Here is a 21,106-nt window from a genome sequence, read left to right on the forward strand (position 1 = left end):
GAAGATGTTGGACGGTCACTGCCAGGAAGATTAATCAAGGCCTCCTTGGTGCCTAAGCTTTTCTTTCGTTTCAAAGATTTTATTTATTCATGAGACACACAGAGAGAGAGGCAGAGACACAGGCAGGGGGAGAAGCAGGGTCCCCGTAGGGAACCGGATGCAGGACTCGATCCCAGGACCCCGGGATCCCGACCTGAGCCGAAGGCAGATGCTCAACTGCTGAGCTACCCAAGTGCTAGTGCCTAAGCTTTTCTAATGTAACTTGTATAAGACAGAGCAAGAAGAATATAAATAAAAAGTCACATCCTTAGTTATTTTAAGCATATTTAATATTTGAACTTTCATTTTCTATTTTCCCAGACCCCAGAAAACAGAAAGTTTTTAGATGACCAATATTTTGTTCCAGAAACATAGTCTTATCAGCTAATTCATAAAAGAGCTATTTTACAAAGGTACATCTGGATAATTAGAACAATAAAGTCTTTTAGGCATTTCAAAATGTGATCAGTAAAAATACATGATTATTAATAAAGTTTTTTTTTTAAAGATAGTTCCAGATTTTTTTAAAAGTAATTTCTGTTAAAGAGTACATGATTGTATGGTGAACAAGGAAAATAAAATGTTCTAGTAGGAAGAGGCTTATTAAAAATAACCAATAGTGTGCACATTACAGTTATCACTTTTGCAGGACATCTGCTTAGCCATTGGCACCCGGAAATGGCAGACAGGGCTTCCTTCTACGAGGTACATTTTTTTTTCTACCAATTTATTATCAAAACCATCAGTACCAGTGGGGAAGGTGTAAGGAACGAGGCAAAAGAAACTCCTTTCTTGAAGAAAGAACAATTTTGCAGATCACTGAAAAGGCGTGAACCTGTCAGAAGAAAACATGGTTTATCAAACAAAGACTTTAACAGTAGAGGCGAAAAAACTAGCCAGCAGAAAGAGGACTAGAAGGTCCTGCCAATTTTCTATCTTGAGGTCCTCTGTACACACTTCTCAGTGATGCTCTCTGTGACACACAGGGAAGGAAAGATTGACCAAAGTTCTAGTAGCTCAAAATAACATCATATACCACCTTCAGAGAAGACAGTTTCCAGTTTGAAATATAGAAGCTCCAGGTAATACACCAAATTTACCAGCATCACCAAAAAAAAAAAAAAAAGAAAAGAAAAGAAAAAAAGAAAAAAGTAAGTAAAAGACAACTCAATGGAAGCATAATTATTTTCTTTAGCTTCTAAAAAGAAGGGGGGAAAAAAACTTTTCACATTAGATTTCCCCTCTCTCCTCCAAAAAAAACTTTTATCTTGGGGCACCTGGCTGGCTCAGTCTGTAAAGCATGTGACTCCTGATCTTGAGGTTATGAGTTTGAGCTCCTCGTTGGGTATCGAGATTACTTCAAAAGAAAATCTTTACAAAAAAATTAAAATAAAGAGACACATCCTAACAGTAGTCAGAAGTTGTTTTGGGGAATGGGAAGCCATAAAGGTAATGAAATGCACCTTCTTATGGTACAATATAGTAAATGGTTTCAGTTTAGGTCCTAAAAGCCGAGAGAACTCAAGCAGTCCAAGTCAGCTGATTTTAAAGTATGCAAAATATATGGCTTCTAGGGCTGTAATCATGATTTTAAATTATAGCACTTTGGGGGCTTGCTGATTTGCCTTGATTAACTCTGTTCTCTGAAAAGGAAGGAGACACTCCAAACGTAATTTGCCACTTAATAGCAAAGGAGCCATTAGGCCCCCAGAAGAGAGCACAGGGTCACAGCAGGTCACTTCAGTGGCTAAAACCCAGCTCTCCTGCTCTGGGGAGGTTGCTTTGTTCACCACCCTTGGATCCAGCTTCTCCTCCAGTTAACTATGAGAAAACAGCTTTGATGGGGATCACTGTCACTCAAAACCCAGGGCGACTATCTAATTCCATCATCCTGAAAGGCAGATATGGTATCAGAGCAGAGTGCATGTGATTCTAAAGGCCGGAAAGAAAAGGCGGGGCTGGGAAGGAGGAGGGGAGAAGTTAGGCTGGTAGGACAAAAAGAACACTCAAAAACTAGAATCTTTTCAGACCTAAGACTTTGCTTTGGGGCTTCATTTAAAAATCCAGATATAAATTTATTTGGAGGTACTAGAGCTATGGTCAAAGCATTTTTCCAGTTAGCCCGGTTCCAAGGAGAGGTGAAAACTGTAGGAGAAGACAAGCAGATCGTTGTTAAGGACAAGATACTGGCGGAGCTGGAAGAGAAACCTAAACGTTCCTTAAACAAGGGCCGAAGAATTACATGAACTTACCCTGTGCTGTTTGAACTTAGGGTGAAAGTTCTATTGTTTACCTTGCTCCTGATTAAATGCCCGCGGATGATGACGCTGGTGTCAGGGGGCCACAGGCGTATCACCCTGTGAGTTGGGAGTGACTACCCCCTTTCCAGCCCCACCTAACCATTCGGTTTCTACCTGCTTCTCTTACGAGATACAGAAAGTCAAGTCCCAAGCTTGTCTTACTAGCTTCTGCTTCTGCTTCTAAAATGTTTACACCCAATTCTGATTTCGTTCATGCTGGGCCTGCAACTCAAAATATCAGTCTAATTTATAGATGAGGTCCAACGAATGGTCCAAGTTGGTCTACTTAAAAACACAGGTCAGACTTGAAAAGGCAGGAAATAGGAATGTGGACAGAGATGAGCTTGTCAAGTCGTAGTGGTGTTTACAGGAGGAGTAGGGAATCATCATTACTTGCGATGAGAGTGCCGGGGAAGAGGAAAGTCACATCCCGATTACCCCCAGGGTTCAGAGGGCACTACTGAAAGGTGTGAGCAGTGGAGGAACACGCGTTGCGTATTAACAGAACTGGAAGATTTGACCAATGATTTCGTTTTAGTTGGCAAAAATACTCCAAGACGTGTATACCCGATGCACAAGGAAAACCACAGAAAGCCAACGTAACTGACGGAGTTCTCCAGTTACGATTCTGAAACATCTGTCCCCTGCAGGGTGCTGCCCATTCTACAAGTCACTCTAGAGCAGCCAGCCAGCAACCCCTTGCCCACAGTTTCCAGTGTATGTTCTGGTCTGCAATTTGTAAGGTCACGCACCAGTGTGGAGAAAGCTCCGGCAGCGAAGTCAGAGGAAGTGCTTCTGGAGCTGGTTTGAGCAGCCCTGCCTTCTCCACCACCTCTCTCTCCGCTCCACGCGTGGCTCTTCTTTTAACTCAAAGAGCCCTTTGGCACCATCAGTGCAAAATTAATATTCGAGTTAAACCTCCAGGTACTAAAATTTTACTGGCCTTCTATTCAGCAGTACCCGTGGCTAATGAGAGCCATGGTTCAACTCAGTAGTGATTCCGTTAGATAACCTTCCTAGACTCTTGCCCCCGCTCCCAACCCACCCCTCCTCAGCAGCCCCCACCCCTGCCACCAGTTGAAGCATCTTTGTTTGTTTTCTTCCTTCCTGCTCAATCTGCAGGGATAATTTTCCACAAGTGCCGAAGTCTAATGTATCATCATAAAAATGAAACAATACCAAGAATAACAAATTTATAGCCAAGAAAATAAAATTTGCTTTCCTCCCCCTCCCAAGTCCCTCCCCTCAATAGAAAAAAAGACAAAAGAAGAAAACACACCCATTTTCAAGTGCCTGCTATTTAGTACATTGAGGATTTCTGTTAATTGCAGGTGGAGCCCAGCTACAGAGAAGAGGTGCTTGCCTCAGGTGGGAGGAAGCCCACCTAACTCTGCCCACCTGGGCAGCACACAGCTCGAGTCCTCTGTGCACAGGAACCACGGGCATGCTGTGCCTTCAAGGAGGTGCTCCTCAACGAAGACGCCTACTGGACAGCAGGGGCCACGGGACAGACTTCAGTGAAGGCTGGATGCTCCTCCCTCCCCCGGCTTACCCTCTCTCCACCTCTCTACCCAGCCTCCCAATACCTCATCCGGAACTCTTGGCTTCAGGGGCAACTGACCCTTGGGTGTCCTAAATACAAAGGGCTAAAACTCTCACTACTCAATTAAAACAAAACATGGCAAAATAAAAATTAAAATGTGCTTTCAAATACGGAATGAAGTCAAATAAATACATCTGATTTTTCTCTTCTTCTTAAGTCTAAGTAAAATTTCATATCCTACACCCAAAGCTCTATACATTTGGTTTTTGTTCTGAATCAAAATGAATTTCCGATGGTGAGGAGCGCAGAGCGAGAGAGTCAAGGCTCCCTCACTGACAGGCTAGTGCAGCTGCCGGACTTGGAAGAACTAGTCCCGCTCTGGGCGCCCAGGCACGCGGCGACCCCTGGGGTGGGGGGTTCACAGGCAGACCCTCCGTCACACACTCTCTCTGCGTCCACGCTGCAGCCAGGATGGGTGATACAAGGCCGGTGCTCAGAGTCCAACAACCTTCAGTCACCTCCAGGACACGTGGTTCTAACTCTTATCTGGGAAGAATAATGATAGGCAGAGATCAAATTAAGAACAGACTAATAGAGAATACCTAGGCACCTGTGGGGCTTGTTGTGTGTGTCTTTCTGGATTAGAAAGGCCTCATTCAAGGGGCGCCTGGGTGGCTCAGTGGTTGAGCGTCTGCCTTTGGCTCAGGTCGTGATCCCGGGGTCCTGGGATCGAGTTCCACATTGGGCTCCCTGTAGGAAGCTTGCCTCTCCCTCTGCCTATGTCTCTGCCTCTCTCTGTGTCTCTCGTGAGTAAATAAATAAAATCTTGAAAAAAAAAAAAAAAAAAGAAAGGCCTCATTCACTCATTCAAAACCATGTGAGCCAACAACAGAGTACAAATTGCTGCACTGAGCACAGATCCATTTGCGATCACGGGGAGATGGCGCTCTCGCTATTAGGACAGATACCCACGTCCAGCAAGGCCTGGCGGGCCCAGAGCCTCCCTCGGCAGCACTGGCAGGGTCTCAGGGATCTAGGATTTATCAGGCTTACCCCTGCCCTGTTTTCTGCTTTTGCAAAGGTGAAGTAAAGCCTGGGGTGGGTAGAGGAGAGGGGTGGGTAGAGGGGAGGAGTGGGGAGCCAGGGGGCCGGGGAGGACGGCACAAGAACTGACAACCACAGCTTCTCTTAGAAAAGGAAGAGCAGAGTCAGCAAACAACAGCCTCTGCTTGATATATGATGTTTGGAAACAAGTGGTTTTTTAAAGACAGGAAAGAAATGGAATCTCAGAAGGTTTCCACTTTAAAGAATAATAAATCATTCTGTTGGACGTACTGTTGGCAGAATGATTCTAGAGTCTGGAATCCACGATTTTCACATACCTGAGTGCTTGTCTGTGAGGGCTGATCCAGCCAGCCTTTGGCAAAGAATGCTGTAACTCTCTTCCACCTTCTGTAAGATAAAACCCACGGGGTTCTCATTTGAACATCATAATTTTCCTTTATGAAAACAGGGAAGAAACCTTTTCATATTGCCAGTACATGCTTCTAGATTTCAACATGAATGTTGTTAAAGATTTTGTTAGTGAGGAAGAAAAGTGAACCGCATTCCTTTTACCTGTCTCTCCCTTGAGTAACCTATAACTTCTTCAGGTTAAAGATGATTCCCCCACCCCCGGAGGCACCCTGAAGACGGCCCCACGGGGGACAGGAGCTGCATTAGAGCCAGCTGGCCCACGATGGCCTTCTAGATACCTCGTCTGCCCTTGGATGACACTCCTTATAATCACATGAAGAAGGGAAAACCTATCACATAAAGCTAAATGAAAAACTAAGGGAGACCATTCTTCAGCTCAAAGGCTTCTAAGAACACTTTTAATGTTGTCCCTAAGCCTCTAACTAAACCAAGTCATGAAAAAAATGTTTAGGTGCTGGCAGCTGTGTCTACCGATGACAAACTTTAAGTCCTTTTCTCAGAAATCACCACATAAGTCAGCTTTGAAATAGTGGCCTGTACAGTGACAACTTCAACTCCAATTCACAAAAATCCTTTCGTGCGCCGGTCTCCAGATCACAGGGGCCCCTGGAGCCAATTTCTGTGTGTTAGAGTGTCTGGGAAACTACCTGTATCGCCCTAACAATTCATAGATAATTCATAAGTGAAAGCATTTTCTAGAGGAGACACGAGCCCTGCCCATGCCACTGGCTTGCTGTTCACGTTTTCTCACAGAGGCCAGCCAATCATCCCAAATATACTTGGGTTCTTACACGGAGAAACCCACACAAGCAGGCAGTCTACAGCCCTACGGTGTTTCTGTTCTTGTGATCTGCAACCAGTTGAACCATACTGTTCTCAGCTTTCTATCCAAGACTACTTATGGGTAATGGTCAAGGAGAACAGCAAATCTAGAACCTGAACAAGCTCACCGGCATCAACATTTTGACTATCCTCTACCTCCCTCCTCTCTGTTTCTTTACCCAAGCCACGAGGACGCTGAGGTCTGAGGTACCTTTAGGTGTTCTAGGTCAGCCTCGATCTTACGAATGTACTCCATGATCTGGCTTTGTGAGTCTGCACAAGAGGGGGGGCTCTGGATCTCAAAACAGGAATCCTCCATAGCTCCCCAGCGCTGCTGGACCAGGAATTCTGGGGTGAATGGTGAAGCCGCCCCATCGGAATGGGCATGCTGGGGAGAGTGCTGCTGTGGGCGGGCACAGTCCATGGCGGGGATGCCTGCCGTGGGCGGCGGGGGAAGCGAGGAAGCAACCTCCTCGTCCGTGGAGCTCTCCTGCACCGCTTCATAGCCATCAAGAATCAAATAGTTTCCTGTTGACAGACACAACAGCTTGATGAGCTTCACGCTGCCATCCTCACATCAAAAAAGAGAGATGAGGTGATATGCTGACAACCTTAAAAGCCATTAAAGATGGAGGAAAGCCATCAATTCCCCACTTCCCAGGTTCAGTTTTAAGTACAGCAGAGTCTTCTCACTTCAGGTAAAAGCTAAACTTAGCAAACTTTCATATTTCCGAATAATTTCACATTAGTGAGCATCTTAAAAGTTACAAGCTGGAAACTACCAAGTCCCCGTATGATCCTGCCACCACTTCCCCGGCCACAGAGCTCTCATGCCTCACCTCCCACCATCTTCCCCCCTCACCCCTGCATGCCGTCACTACCAAGCACCTGCTGGCAGCCTGGGTGCCCTGGTTCTCTGCTGGACCCCCCTGCTCCCGCACACCACACAGCTTCTTCCCTCACTCCCCAGGTGGCTCTTGCTCTCATGCTACCTCACTGAGGCCCTCTTCCCTGATCACCCTGTCTGCCCCTGGGTCTGACTTATGTGCCCTCCTAATTCCTCTGACATCTGTTTACTTATTTACCATGACTGTTTCCTCACCAGTACTTAAGCTTCACAAGGACAATGGATTTTTTTCTGTGTTTTACTCGATGCCGTATTTCCCAGCACTCAGGATGGGGTCTGGCACTGAGCAGATTCAGTAATTATTTACTGCGTCAAAGAATAAACCCTACACATACACATACACACAGAGGATGACGTGTGGGTACCCAAACAACATCCATCTCAGCACATCACTTAGCTAATAACAATCAAAATCAAAGTTTGACTGTGAAAGAAACTTGCCTGAGATGCGCAAATTAACATCCTCTTCCTTCTTAACTGCTCCATCACCTTCTGATGGATTATCATCACTATGTGCTTCACGGGCATCAAAAAAGTGCTCTCCACTCTCATCAAGACTCCCTTCTGGCTCTGCAGGAGGCATCTCTGGGGTCATAATCATGTGGTCCATTACTAAAATGTTACTTGCCTGGCTCTCTTGGAATGCCAGGACCACTGAATCCCGTGGAGCAGAAGATTCAGTGGAAGTCCGTGGACTGTAACAAGTTGAAATGTCACCAGTTCCAGTTCTAAAGGGCATCTGTCCTTCACCAGGAGGATAGGCCTTACTGTTTTCAGAGTTCTGGGTTCCACTGTCTGTCTGCACCCCTGAAGACGCCGTCCTGTATCTCGGGAAATGTGGCCAGTCTTCCTGAGCACTCTTCTCGGTCAAACCCAGCTGTTGGACGAGCAACTGCTTCAGCAAGCCCACTGGAAGATTTAGGAAGGGAGAGGAAAAAATCACATTCACAACAGCACCCGCAGACTGCCAGGACTAAATTAGTTTGAGGAATTAACCATTATTTCTAAAAGTAAGTACCTTTTAGTAACATAAAGTCGAAATATTAATTTCGTACAATCATTTCTTGGTTTTGCATTGAAAACTGAAATAAAGCGCTATCGAGAGCAGATTTAATATTAAACGAGACTTGGAAAGATGTAAGCCCTCTGAATGAGGAGGCACTCCTAAATAACCAATACCAGGCCTACCTCTCTTTTTTTTTTTTCCTCCACGTAACCTGAATGATACCCTTAAGGAACTTCTTAAAAGGATGTTAAAAAGCTGTGTTATGCTAGAAAAGAAGCCCTGAAAAAGTTTGCTTTTTCCAGAAGCAGACAGTATATAACACAGGCGTTATTTTTTCCAACTTATTAGACACACAGAACATTTATTTTATCATTTATAATAATCCATGGAATCCTTAAGTGGTGAAGAAAATAAAGCTGCCCTGTAGTAAGATCGACTTTCAGGGGCTCCTGGGTGGCTCCGTGGCTAAACGTCTGCCTTCAGCTCAGGTCATGATCTCAGGTCCTGAGATCGAGTCCCCTGCTAAGCAGGTAGCCTGCTTCTCCCTCTCCCTCTGCCTGTCACTCCCCCTGCTTATACTGTCTCTCTATCTGTCAAATGAAAACAAAATTTACTTTCAATGACTTGAAAGCATGCATACTTCTGAAGAAGAAAATGTTTTTTAGTTTTTAAAAATGACCTCACAGATGAGAAACTTCCTTGGGCTGTTAAAAAGAGAAGCGACTTAATTTTAAATGGGCAAGTGTATGCTGTGAGGCCACTTAGCCAATGACAGAGTCACTGCGACAGTGTCAAACTCTGAGAAATCATTCTGACTGCTCATTCAGGAGAATTGACAATAAATTAGATCTTAGAGAACGTGACCGATTCTGTACTTTTAACTCTGGCTTAATTTCTATCTCCTGTTTCTTTTGACAAACAGTCTCCACACAGGTCTGGACATTAGCCCTCTGTTCTTTGGTTCTACCAATACTCCCTGAGAGATGCTATGCGTTCCTACGGCTCTGACACTCAAATCCATCCTTTCCCTACCCTCTTGCCAAAGCTCTAGTCTTAAGATTCCAACTTCCTGCTTGTTACTTCCTCTTAAATAGCCTGCCACTTTTTAAATTGATCCCATAGTCTCTGGCAAACAAAGAAAAAGGCGGGGGAAGAGTGCAGCAGTGACCAGTGGTGGTCCTTCCTGACTCTGATTTCTGACAAGAACACTGAAATTATCTAAATACTGCCCTTTTCTTAGCCCTGATACCAACCAAGCCAATCGTTTGAAGTATTTCTTGACTCCCCACTTTATTTATTTATTTATAATAATAACTTTATTTTTTATTGGTGTTCAATTTGTCCCCACTTTATTTTTATTCCTCTGATACTGTTCTAGTCCAAACCGTTTTAGCCTCAAGCCCAGGCTACTACAGCGGCTTCACCCTAGCCATGATTTCCTGGCCTCCTCTCACTCCAACCCTTCTACCCTCTCAGCCAGAGCCATCTGTTCTTACTGGTCACACCCTAGCTTAAAAACTTCAAATGGTTCTCTGCAGCTAGAGAAACCCTTCTCAGCCTTTCCCCACTGCCAGTACACCTGTGAGATGGGACAGGCTCCCATTTGTGATTTTCAGCCAGCTGGAGAGGGAAGGGGAGGGGGTAGCCAAGGGCAAGGGCCACCCATCTTGTGAGTATGCGGGTGTGTGTGTCATGGAGGGAAAGAGAAGAAGGGGAGGAGGAGGGAGAGGATGGGTCAGAGTGGGGGGGGGGGGGAAGAGAGAGAGAGAGAGAGAAAGAGAGAGAATCTTAAGCAGGTTCTATGTCCAGTGTAGGCCCGATGTGGGGCTCGATCTCATGACCCTGAGATGACGACCTGAGCCAAAATCAAGAGTTGGATGCTTGACTGACTGAGCCCCCCTAGGTGCCCCAGGTGCTGTGCCATCCTTAAAATCCAGAGCACTCAATGTAGTTGTCAAGGTTCACAATGGCTGGCCTCCGCATCCTGTTTTCTACCCTTCCTCTCCCATGCCTCTTCTGGTTATGTGAGCACCCTCAGGACCTCGGGCCTCTGTGTTCTGGTCCGACCATTATTCTTACCTGCATATTTTCTGCACACCTATCTGAATCTTACCTACTCTTCAAGGCGATAATCACCTCCTTCTTGTGTCCTGACACCTGCCTCTCTGGTCACTGCCACCAAATCAATTCTGGCATAGATGTACTGATTACTTAAAAAGGTGGGAGGTTTTCTATCATCTTCCCAACTAGATGGTAAAATTCTTTATGGGAAAAGTCAGCGTTTTCACTTCTCTGGTTTCTTCCTAAATGGCTGCACAGTACATTACACAACCCACTACTTCTTAAGTATCTGTGTTAACTTATGAATAAAACTTACAATTCCTTAGTGCATCCAGTGCCCACCGTTCTTCGGAGGCAGGCAAGTGTGGATCTGGGATTGTGATCTGATAACTTCCTCCAGCTTCCTGCAGAGTCCCATCTGTATGCTGCTCCTTAGCAAACTGCCTCTCGGCCACAAACAGATCATCTACCTCGGATTTCCCAGAGGTACCCAGTGAATGAGACTGAGGTTTTGATGATATTAAGGGAGACTCTAATCCCAAATCTCTGTCTGTTCAATGGAACAGAAAAAGTAGAATAGATCTTAAACAAAACTTTGAACTTTTAACATGAAGCATTCAGGAAATACTTAGAAAAAAAATAACCACGTGAGTACAGAGATCATCGGCTGTTAAGTAAAATACACGGCACTTAGAGCAGTGTTACAATGGCACACAGGAGGCTCGTAAGCGGTTTGTTAAATAGCTGATGTGAGAACTGCATAAACCAAAAGACTTAAAGTTTCTTTGCATTTTAATAAGTAATGTATAGACTACATTCTTCCAGGTAAACCTAATGGATCAGTTTACCTGGACTCTGCAAACCAGGGACTGAAATGCTATGATGTTCCACTTTTAACTTTGGAGCTGCTTCTTCATCGTTGTCTCCTCTGTACAAGAAAGAAAACAATCTTTCAGCTTCAAGAGATGCCCAAACATCACTGCAGTGAAAGGTAAGGATCATCCGTTCCTTTCCTGATCAAAACACAGAGTCAGTCCTACTACAACGCAAATGCACACTCACTCGCAAGGTGGTGACTGTGGCAATGGGATTGGCTTTGCGGACTGTTCCTTCACTGATGCAGCCATCCGACAGATTAGGTCTTGCCAGCTGCAGGAAGTGTGAAAAGGATCCAAAATCCAAAAGGGAAAGGAAAAAAAAATGCCCTTTAAATATACACTCAGAAAGAAATAATAACAAAAACAAACCAGAAACCAAACCAAGCCAATCCAACAAAAAAACTCTATTTCCACCAGAGAGTGTCTTTATTTTGGCAACATTAGGTAGAGATGATAAAAAACACTGGACCTTCAAGAAAAACCTAAGCAAACAATGTTATGGATACAGCACGCATTAAAAACCTTTGCTTGATGCTTCTGAGAATTGTTCTTTAGAAAAGATACTTTCAATAGCATAGCGCTAAAACAAGGGACATCAATCTTGAGAGGACCACGTTCTTAGACAGTATCTCTTAAAAAATATAGAGGAAGTGGTTTTTTCAATATAGTTTTTGGTTCCCGAAGTATTACAAAAACCAAGTTTATAGAATGTTATATTCTATATATCTATAACAAAAACTATTAGAGCAAGGTAGCTGTATCTAATACATACACAGTCTTTTCAGAAACAGTCTGTGCCACCAGTTCATAAATCTGGGCTCCATTGTCTGACATGGAGATGACAAATAAAGCTTTGTTATCTGGAAGAAACAAGACAAAAATTACTCTCACAACATGGATATGACCTACAGAAGCCGTGAAGGATACTTCTCGGGTCCTGGTTTATTCTGCATCTTAATCTGGGTAAAGGTTAATGTGCTCACTTTGTAAAAATTCATCAAGCTATAAAGTTAAAATTTGTGTAACTTATCATATGTTACATTGTCTATGTTATACTCCAATAAAACAAAGATCCTAAAAACTAGCCCGGGTTCCACATAGAAACAAGGAGGTGTACATACATCTGAATTACTCAACACGATGACATTTTTGCATTTATTTTGAATTGCCCTGTTGCTAAATTGTTAATTAATGAAATTTAGTAAATGATGAAGAAAAGAGGTCGTCAGCTTATCTTGCCACTATGGAACTGACAAGTTTGAAAAGGGATCCCACTGTTACTACGGTTAATGTATAATTTGCTAACTTAAACTGATTTCAAAAAACCCAAACTACACCCACCTCTCTGTTTTTGTTTGCTCTTTTACCACAAATCAAAAAGCATACCACTCTCATGTAACTCTTTTCATTGGGATTATCCCTCAATTCACCATCTTCCGTGGTAGTCTGTCAATGATGTGAACATGGACTAAAGATTAAAGCGGTATGCAGGAAATTTTCAAGAGCAGAAAATTGCTCAGAGAATCTAGGCACCCCAAAGAATTTGGGGGTAGAAACTCTTTAAGTAGTAACCAAATTTCATTTCATTTGTTTAAGAATGAAACAGAAACTCTCTACCAGCTGGGCTGTTTAAACAATACCAAGGATCTCATGCAACTTTATGATGAACCTGAAAGCTACTGTCACTCTGTGGACATACTTGCCTGTTGCCACTTGTCGAACCAACACTGTATTCAACTTAATGACAGGGCTAAATGTGTGTTTGCTGTCAGCCGTGGATGCCAGAATCTTACTATGACATCTTAACACCAGTCTATCATCCTGCTTTTGTAACAATACAAGAATGTCTTCCAGCAGCAATGTGTATAGATCTGGAAACCAAAATGTAGAGAAGGTGATTAGTGTAGAAACTGAGATGTGTTTTATAAACTTTGTAACAATTTGACAGAGAAAATTTATTTCTGTTAAAGCTAATACATTTAAAAAATTGACTTGCTATTGTCTTTTTTAGTTCCATTTTTTAATAATTCATTTTTATATTGTATCGCACCAAAGCGTCAGTCGGTGACTGACAAGAAATTAAAAAAAAGCCACCATGATTCCTCAGCATAGATAGTTTGAAATGGAGTGGTTTAAAGAAAGCTTATTAGAGAGCTCATTAGAATACAAGAATGATGGAGACATGACTGAATCATGACAAATTTTTCTGCTTTTCCCCCTCAGTGAACATTTAATGTACTTCACCTATAAAGAAATACCATAAGCAGATCTGCAAATATAACACAGGGCAGCACTGCTCACTGCTGTTGCCAAAATCTGTGAACGGTTGTTTCTTCTCTTTGGCCCAAAGGAACTTTAATTTCTCCACTCTCCGTAAAACTGACAGACACGATACCTACCAATAGTTTTATCTCGATTCACCTTCCAGACCAATGGCCCTTCATGAATCATCTTCCTTTTCGTTAAATCCAAATTCTGCCAAAATAAAGAGAATTACACACAAATTATTTCCAAGCTCTGAGACGATATGCCATAGAGTCTCTTTTCAATAAATTCTTTATATAAAAGATACCATTTACCTTCACTATCATTATTGGTATTTGCGAACTGCTGAACATGGAATAAAGATCAAGTTACAGTAAGCTGCATACAATTTCCTAAAAAATTAGAGGTATCTTGAAAAACATTCAGAGGACTGCCTTCCAAGTCTCACAATAAATATATGATAATTGCTTATGAAAATGAAGTTGCAAGCATTCAGCCACTGGATTTGCAGCCCATCTAATTATTCTATGAATAGCTAGATGAGGATGATGCATAGTTTATCTATCTGTAAGAGGCCTGTGAGTGCCAGGCTCTAGTTCCAAACAAAGTTCTAAGGAACAGTACTCATGAAAAAGTCCAAGTAGTACTTGATCTTGCTCTAAATATTAATAATTTATTTTATCAAAAGATTCATTCGTTCGTTCATTCATTCATTCATTCATTCATTCATTTAAGGGAGGGAAGGGTAGAGGGAGAGAGAGAATTCCAAGCATACTCCCTGCTGAGCATGGAGCCCAATGTGGGACCCTGAGATCATGGCCTGAGCTGAAAATCGAGAGTCGGACACTTAACCAACTGAGCCACCCAGGCACTCCTACTAAATATTAATAATTTAGTAAGAAAATCAGCCCTTAGTATAGGTAGCTCTAGAAAAATCTCATCCTCTGGAAGTGAAGGCTAAGCGTATTAAGCGTGCTTTTTGATAAGCTGCTCTCTGTGATACAAGTCTAGTCTACCAGCCACCAAATACAATTTGCAAAAGCAACCCCCTACTGAAAGAGCACAAGAAAGAAAATCCTAAGCAGTTCCTTAATACAAAAGCCTCATGTAATAGAAATGGCAATTACAAAATTTTTTACTATCATTCCCATAATGATTTCAACACTCATGCTTTTGAAGAGTTTCATGAAAAAATTATCTTGTTTTACTCAATAATCTGTTAAGTTCCCAGAGTGAACACCCCTACTCTCATTCAAACTATAAGAACACAATAAAATTAAATGATTGATGCTCATTAAGTGTCCAGCAAACTCCTGTTACAAAAAGTTAGTTTTACATAAAATATTCCTCTAGTAAAAGGCTAAGTCATCTTCACACAGATCAGATGTTGAAAAGGAAGAAAAGAATCATAAATATAGACAATCTAAGATACAAGAACTTCAGGTGATGGATTATCCCCTCTGAGATGTTAATAACCTGCCAGGTCTTTAGTAAACTGTGTTTTATTTTTTTAAATTATGATTAGACTATCTCTCACCCTGAGCTCTTCCACATTTGGGTACTCTGACAACTTCAGATTGGAGGTATCCAGGCGACGCTGGTAGTCTTCTAGTCGCTGAAAATTAAGACAAGATGGAACCAAGGTCACTGCTTTGGATATTAATAACCTCCCTGTTCCTAAGCCAAATGGATGTTTTTCACTCGCATTTTACAGAGCTCTCTTCAACACCAGACATCACTGACAGGTCTTCCTTCTTTAAGAAAGAGAGAGAGAGAGAGAGAGAGAGAGAGAGAGAGCGCGAGCGAGCATGTAAGGTGGGAGGAGCAAAGAGAAAGGGAGAGAGAAGCTCAAGCAGACTCTGCACTGAGCATGAGCCTGACAAGAGGCTCAATCCTAGGACCTTGAGATCACGACCTGAGCAGAAACCAAGAGTGGATCACTCAACCAACTATGCCACCCCAGGTGCCTCACAGCTTACTCTTTCTTAAAACATCCCTTTTCCCTGGCTTTGGAGATATCACATATTCCTAGTTGTCTAGGAATTTTTGGCTGTTCTTGCTCAATCTGCTTTTCAAACTCACTGACCTTTAACTAGCTTATGGCTATTTTTCGAATACGTAAGCATGTACATGGTACAAAATGTGAAAATATAAGGCACACAATGAAGTCTCCCTCCAATCCTGTCCTCTTGCCTCCCACTCCCAATATTCTCTCTCTCTTTTTTTTTAAAGATTTTATTTATTTATTCATGAGAGACACACAGAAAGAGAGGCAGAGACACAGGCAGAGAGAGAAGCAGGCTCCATGCAGGGAGCCTGATGTGGGACTCGATCCTGGGACTCCAGGACCACGCCCTGGGCCGAAGGAAAGCACTAAACCACTGAGCCATCCAGGGATCCTCTCCTAATGTTCTCTAAAAAAGCAATCCCTAACACCCATTTCTTAGGCAGCCTATGAGAAAAATTCTAAACAAATAGAATATATGCATATATAAGTATGCTTATTTCTGTACATGGTGTGTGTATATGCATCCTTTTAAAAAGACATGGCAGTATAATATGTTAATATATATACTACTCAAATGGTAGCATAATCATGTACACATCTGTTAGTATCACTCATCAATGTACCTTCGAGACTGCTCCACATTAGCACATATAGAGAAAACTCTTTTAATTTATTTTTTTTTTAGAAAACTCACTTTTTGAATGGCTCTATGGTATTCAGCTCTGTGAATGAACTACAGTTAATCTAACTACACTTTACTGATGGATATATAAGTTACTTCCAATCTTCTCCCATAACAAATACAGTGATATAATGTCCTTAAAACATGTATTTTTATAGATGTGTGTGTATATATATCTGTAAGATAAATTTTTTTTAAAGACTTTATTTATTCATGAGAGACACATACAGAGAGAGAGAGAGAGGCAGAGACACAGGCAGAGGGAGAAGCAGGCTCCATGCACCAGGAGCCCGATGTGGGACTCGATCCCAGGTCTCCAGGATCAGGCCCTGGACTGAAGGCGGCGCTAAACCGCTGAGCCACTGGGGCTGCCCTGTAAGATAAATTTCTAAAGAAACAATTGTTAGAGATCAAAGCATATGTGCATTTTCCCCTAAGATTATAAGAATGTCCAAGTACATAGAAAAGTCTGAATGTGTATAGTCAGCACTCAATAGATCTACCATTTACATTCCTGTTGATATTTACTGTATTTGTTTTATCACATCTGTTCATTCCTCTAGCTATCCATCAATCCACCACATATTTTGAATACAATTCAAAATAATTTAACAGTTGTAAGCACACTTTACTTTTAAACATTTTAGTGTGGATATCATTAACAAGAGTTCTATATTTAGTTATTTTTCAAAGTAAAATTTACATGCAGTGAAATGCATATATTTTAAGTGTACCTTTCCACAAGTTTTTACACATGCATGCACCTGTGCCATCAAACTCCTGTCAAGATACAAAATATTACCTTCACCACAGAACGTTTCCTCTCACTTCTTAGACCTACACCTAGTTAATATCTCTCCCCATATCCCCAGTGACAACCACTTTTCTGACCTTTTTTTCCACCATAGATTAGTCTGTTCTAGAAGTACATATAAATAAAATTATATATATGTACTCTTGTCTGCTCTTTTTCACTCAGCATCATGTTTGTGGGATTCATCCACGTTGTATGTATCAGCAATTCATTCCTTTTTATTGCTGGAATTTATTCTCCTAGTTTGTGACTATACCTCATTCGGTTTATGCTAGAAACATTCTTATACAAGTCTGTGGGCACAGATCTTCATTCCTCCTGGGTAGATTACCAGGAATAAAATTGCTGGGCCAAAGGGTAGATGTATGAATATGTGCATTTTAAATTTAAGTTCATATTGCCAAACTGCCCTCTGGGATTTTATCATTTTACACTCCAAACAACACATTTGGAAGTTCCTGTTTTCCTACAGCCTCATCAACAGAGCTATTGTCATACTCAGTTCCTAAGAAACTATATCCTGGTCCATGGATTAAATTAAGTTCTATTTATGCTCACAATCTGATTATTTTTATCTTTGGTACAGTCCTCTTAGAAGTAGATCCATAGAGCCAACTGCATACTGTATATCTTCACTTGACATTCCAAACTGAACTCTCTCCATTTTCCCACAAACCTGGGGCTTCTTCCCTCATCCTGTCCACCCAAATACGCAAGCCAGAGGCCTGTGATTTATTCCTACCATCACACCTCTTTTCAAATCCTTCTCTAAATCACAGTCACCACATCCTATCAGTTTTACCTTCTAAATACTTTTACAATTCTTGCATCTGTCCTGAACTGCTGCAACAGACTATACTGAGCTCTTTCATCTCCTCTCTGCCTCCTTCAACTGATTCTCCACAGACTGGTATGAGTGGTACTTACAAGGTGAAAAACCTGAACACGTCATTCTTCTTCTTAAATGTCTATAATGAATTCCTACTGCTCTCAAAAATCACAATCTTTAACACTGTCTACAGTAGGGCCCTATATGACTTGGCCCTGATCTATATTTTTCCTTATTTCATACCACTTTGACTTTGCTTTTTTTGGCATGATCCACACTAACCTAATTTTTCAGTTCCTCAAACAGGCCATGCTTCCTTCTTACCCCAGGACTTTTGTACATGCTGTTCCCTCTACTTGTAAGATTGCACCCTTCTACCTTCTTTTGGTTTATTTCATTTTTCCAAGCTTGGCTTAAATGTCAATTCTTGAAGGAAGCTTTCTCCAATGGCCACCACTCAACGCCCTCAATAAGGCTTGCCCTACATGCTCCCACTAGTTACACACTCCTAGCATCCCAAAATTCTCCTTCATAGCAGCTATCAACAACTCACATAAAATACTTATACTAACATCTGCTCAATACCTTTCTATCCTGCTAGAAAATAAGCTCAGTGTGGGCACTTAGTTTACTCATTTACTTAAGCACTCTACATCCTACACTCAGTATACAGATGCTCTAGAAATATTTGTTGAATGGAGAGATGAATCAGAGAGCAAACACATAGCTTCTGATGCTCAAAAAGGTCAAACACTAGCCTGATGTTCTACCACAAATTAGTCTGGGCCCACCTAGTGCATAAACAGCTACCAAATGCCCCACCTGTCAATCATGTAATGGTAATTTCAATTACTATTTCAGAGACTCCAGTTAACACACTAGTTTAATACTCTCACTACATTGTCCTGTATCTTCTTGCTCTTCCCCATCTTACCTGTTTGTTTTCTGCCTCCTTGACAGCCTGATTTACGTAATTTAAGATCTGACGACAGTGATCTGCGGCTTTCTTCACCTTCTCCCTTTCCATTGGCCATTCTAAGCATGGGGCAAAAAATCCAGAACGTAAAATAAAGGAAAACAGAGAAGAACATAAGTATATGTATGTATAAATGAGATACCATTATATGTCAACAGCTACAAGAATGTACTAAGACCCTAAATATTTTTATGCCAGGCTAAGATCTGTGGCAAAGTCTCAATTCAGATCATTTTTCCACAGATGAGACCTCTGATGATAGTACATTAAAAGATAAACACTCATCTTTAAAAAGAAGCCACTGTATGGAATCCCAGGTTCAGGAGCTATGCCTTCCTTCGAGTATCAGCTCCTCTAAGTTACGCACTCTAGGGATTGGGTCTCACTCATGTTGTAAGCTGTATGAATGGGACCCCTTCTCCCCCTAGGATCTCCCAAGTGCGTACCCAATGTGGTATGTACCGTGGACCTGTTAAGCAGTAAGTAATTTTTTAATGATAACACAATTCAAAATAACTCCAGAATAAGTCTTTTTTTGAATTTAAGATTACATTTAAAGAAAGAAAATAGATTACAGCATGTGTATGATTAAAAGATGAAATTCACGAAAATACATTGAGATTACATTGAGGTCTACAATGTAAAGTCAAAATCAGAATATTTAAAATTACAGTCTTCTGAACAGTCCACCTATATTGAACAGATATGTTAAAGTATAAAAATTAACATTTATGAGTATTTTCAAATTCTCAGGCATATGAAACAGTAGTTTGATTGCATAAAATTATTTGATTGCATAATAATTATTAATTATTAAATTATTATTATTAATAATATTATTAACTATTAACAGTAGTTTGATTGCATAAAATTATTATTAATTAGAACTGAGTATAAGAGCCTAAAGCCCAACTGAGAAACTTGGATTCACTTCCCGGTTTAAAACAGAACTGGAGTTACAACATATTGATCGGGCTTAATAAAGTACATGTATAGACACAAAGCAAAGCATCTCTTCACCCAGGATAAGACATCTTCAAAGCAAATATGACATATACTATATAGGAAGGACTGCACAAAGTGTATTCTATCTATAAAGAGCCAGATGACAAATACTGTGCACTTCAGGGACTAAATGGTCTCTGTCACAACTACTTAATTCTGCTTGTTGTAGTGCAAAAGCAGTCAGAGACAATTTGTCAACCAATGAGCACGTCTATGTTCTAACAAAACTTTTTTACAAACCTATGTGATGACCCAAATTTGGCCCATGATCCATACTTTGCCAAATGCTGTGTTAAAAGCTACTAAGGGAGTACATTAAATCAAATAGCCTAGAGAAGACTGGACTGAATCTTGTTAGAAAATGCTGCCATACTCTGGAAATTGAACCCATGGGCATCAGGATGCCGTGAGAGATTATTTAGCAGGACATGGAGTTTTCTTGTTTTGTTCCCAAGCTTTTTAATTTCACTGAGAACGCTGTACCTGTGTATTTGGCAATATTATCCAACAGAAGAGGGTACTTGGTAAGCCTCTGCATCTGGGTAGGAATGATATCCTTCAGCTGCAGACGACGACACAGAGGATTACTCTCAGCATCCTAAAATTAAAATTAAATAAGGGAATTTGTGATTCTTATTAGGACTATAGTTTCCTAATGTGTGCCACATACCCATCATAAGTCTACAACATCACAGTTCTGGTTATTAAATCAAGACGTAAAGCATGGTGAGGTATACTATGGCCACACTATACTTCTACTCACATAATGGGGAAGGGGAGCCTTTATCACTAAGCCAGTGGTTTCTTTCTTATCTGTTTAAGCAAAAATTGAGAATATCCACAATCAACTCTAAGAACTGCTTGCTTGTGATAAAACAGTTTTATCTTTACATATTCATTTTCCTATGATTGGCATTCCTACCAAAAGTTAGTCAGCTGATTTGCTATTTGCCATTCCAAGTAGGTACAACGGATCATCAGTCTGGATATACATACACACACCAGCTCATCTCAAATGGGGGTCTGCAAACTCTTCAGTAAAGCGCCAGATAATAAATACTTTAGGCTTTTCATGCCATACAGTCCTTGTCATAACTACTCTATTTTGCTGTTTTAGTGCAAAAGCAACCACAGACAGTATGTAAATGAACAAACATGACTGTGTGTAGTAAAGAGTTCTGAGAGTCTGCTAGATTCCCACTCTCTGGTGTACGCAGCCTGTATAATCTCCCCTGGACCGTGGACAGAACCTGTGAACATGATGGGGTATCACTGATATGATTAGGTTACTATAAGTTAACTTCGTGTTAAGAAAAAGGAAAGCTTTTCCAAGGTGAGTCTGACTTAATCAGAATAGACCTTAAAAAAAAAAAAAAAAAAAGCTGTCAGAGAGATACAATCCTTCTGACCTGCAAGAAAGGAAATAACTATCTTATAAATTGCCTGTAGGGGCCACGTGGCAAAGATCTGGGCATTCTCCAGGAGCCGAGAGCAG

General features: G+C 41.4%; 1 protein-coding gene across 4 annotated transcripts in view; it reads right to left on the reverse strand.

Moving 5' to 3' along the window:
- Positions 1–310: 310 nt before the first annotated feature.
- ARHGEF12 (Rho guanine nucleotide exchange factor 12) overlaps positions 311–21,106 on the reverse strand; it is a 150,098-nt gene continuing 129,302 nt past the window's right edge. For all 4 annotated transcript variants that reach the window (XM_038535888.1, XM_038535889.1, XM_038535887.1 and 1 more), the window contains 13 exons: positions 20,095–20,209; positions 18,565–18,665; positions 14,835–14,912; positions 13,432–13,507; positions 12,736–12,903; positions 11,805–11,892; positions 11,217–11,303; positions 11,003–11,082; positions 10,471–10,704; positions 7,529–7,996; positions 6,392–6,708; positions 5,265–5,334; positions 311–4,428 (listed from right to left, as the gene is read on the reverse strand). In XM_038535888.1, the coding sequence (XP_038391816.1) occupies positions 4,418–4,428; positions 5,265–5,334; positions 6,392–6,708; positions 7,529–7,996; positions 10,471–10,704; positions 11,003–11,082; positions 11,217–11,303; positions 11,805–11,892; positions 12,736–12,903; positions 13,432–13,507; positions 14,835–14,912; positions 18,565–18,665; positions 20,095–20,209 (1,893 nt within the window). In that variant the 3' untranslated portion in view covers positions 311–4,417. The remainder of the gene's footprint in view (positions 4,429–5,264; positions 5,335–6,391; positions 6,709–7,528; positions 7,997–10,470; positions 10,705–11,002; positions 11,083–11,216; positions 11,304–11,804; positions 11,893–12,735; positions 12,904–13,431; positions 13,508–14,834; positions 14,913–18,564; positions 18,666–20,094; positions 20,210–21,106) is intronic.

Source organism: Canis lupus, chromosome 5, assembly GCF_011100685.1.
Source record: "Canis lupus familiaris isolate Mischka breed German Shepherd chromosome 5, alternate assembly UU_Cfam_GSD_1.0, whole genome shotgun sequence".
Lineage (NCBI taxonomy): Eukaryota > Metazoa > Chordata > Mammalia > Carnivora > Canidae > Canis > Canis lupus.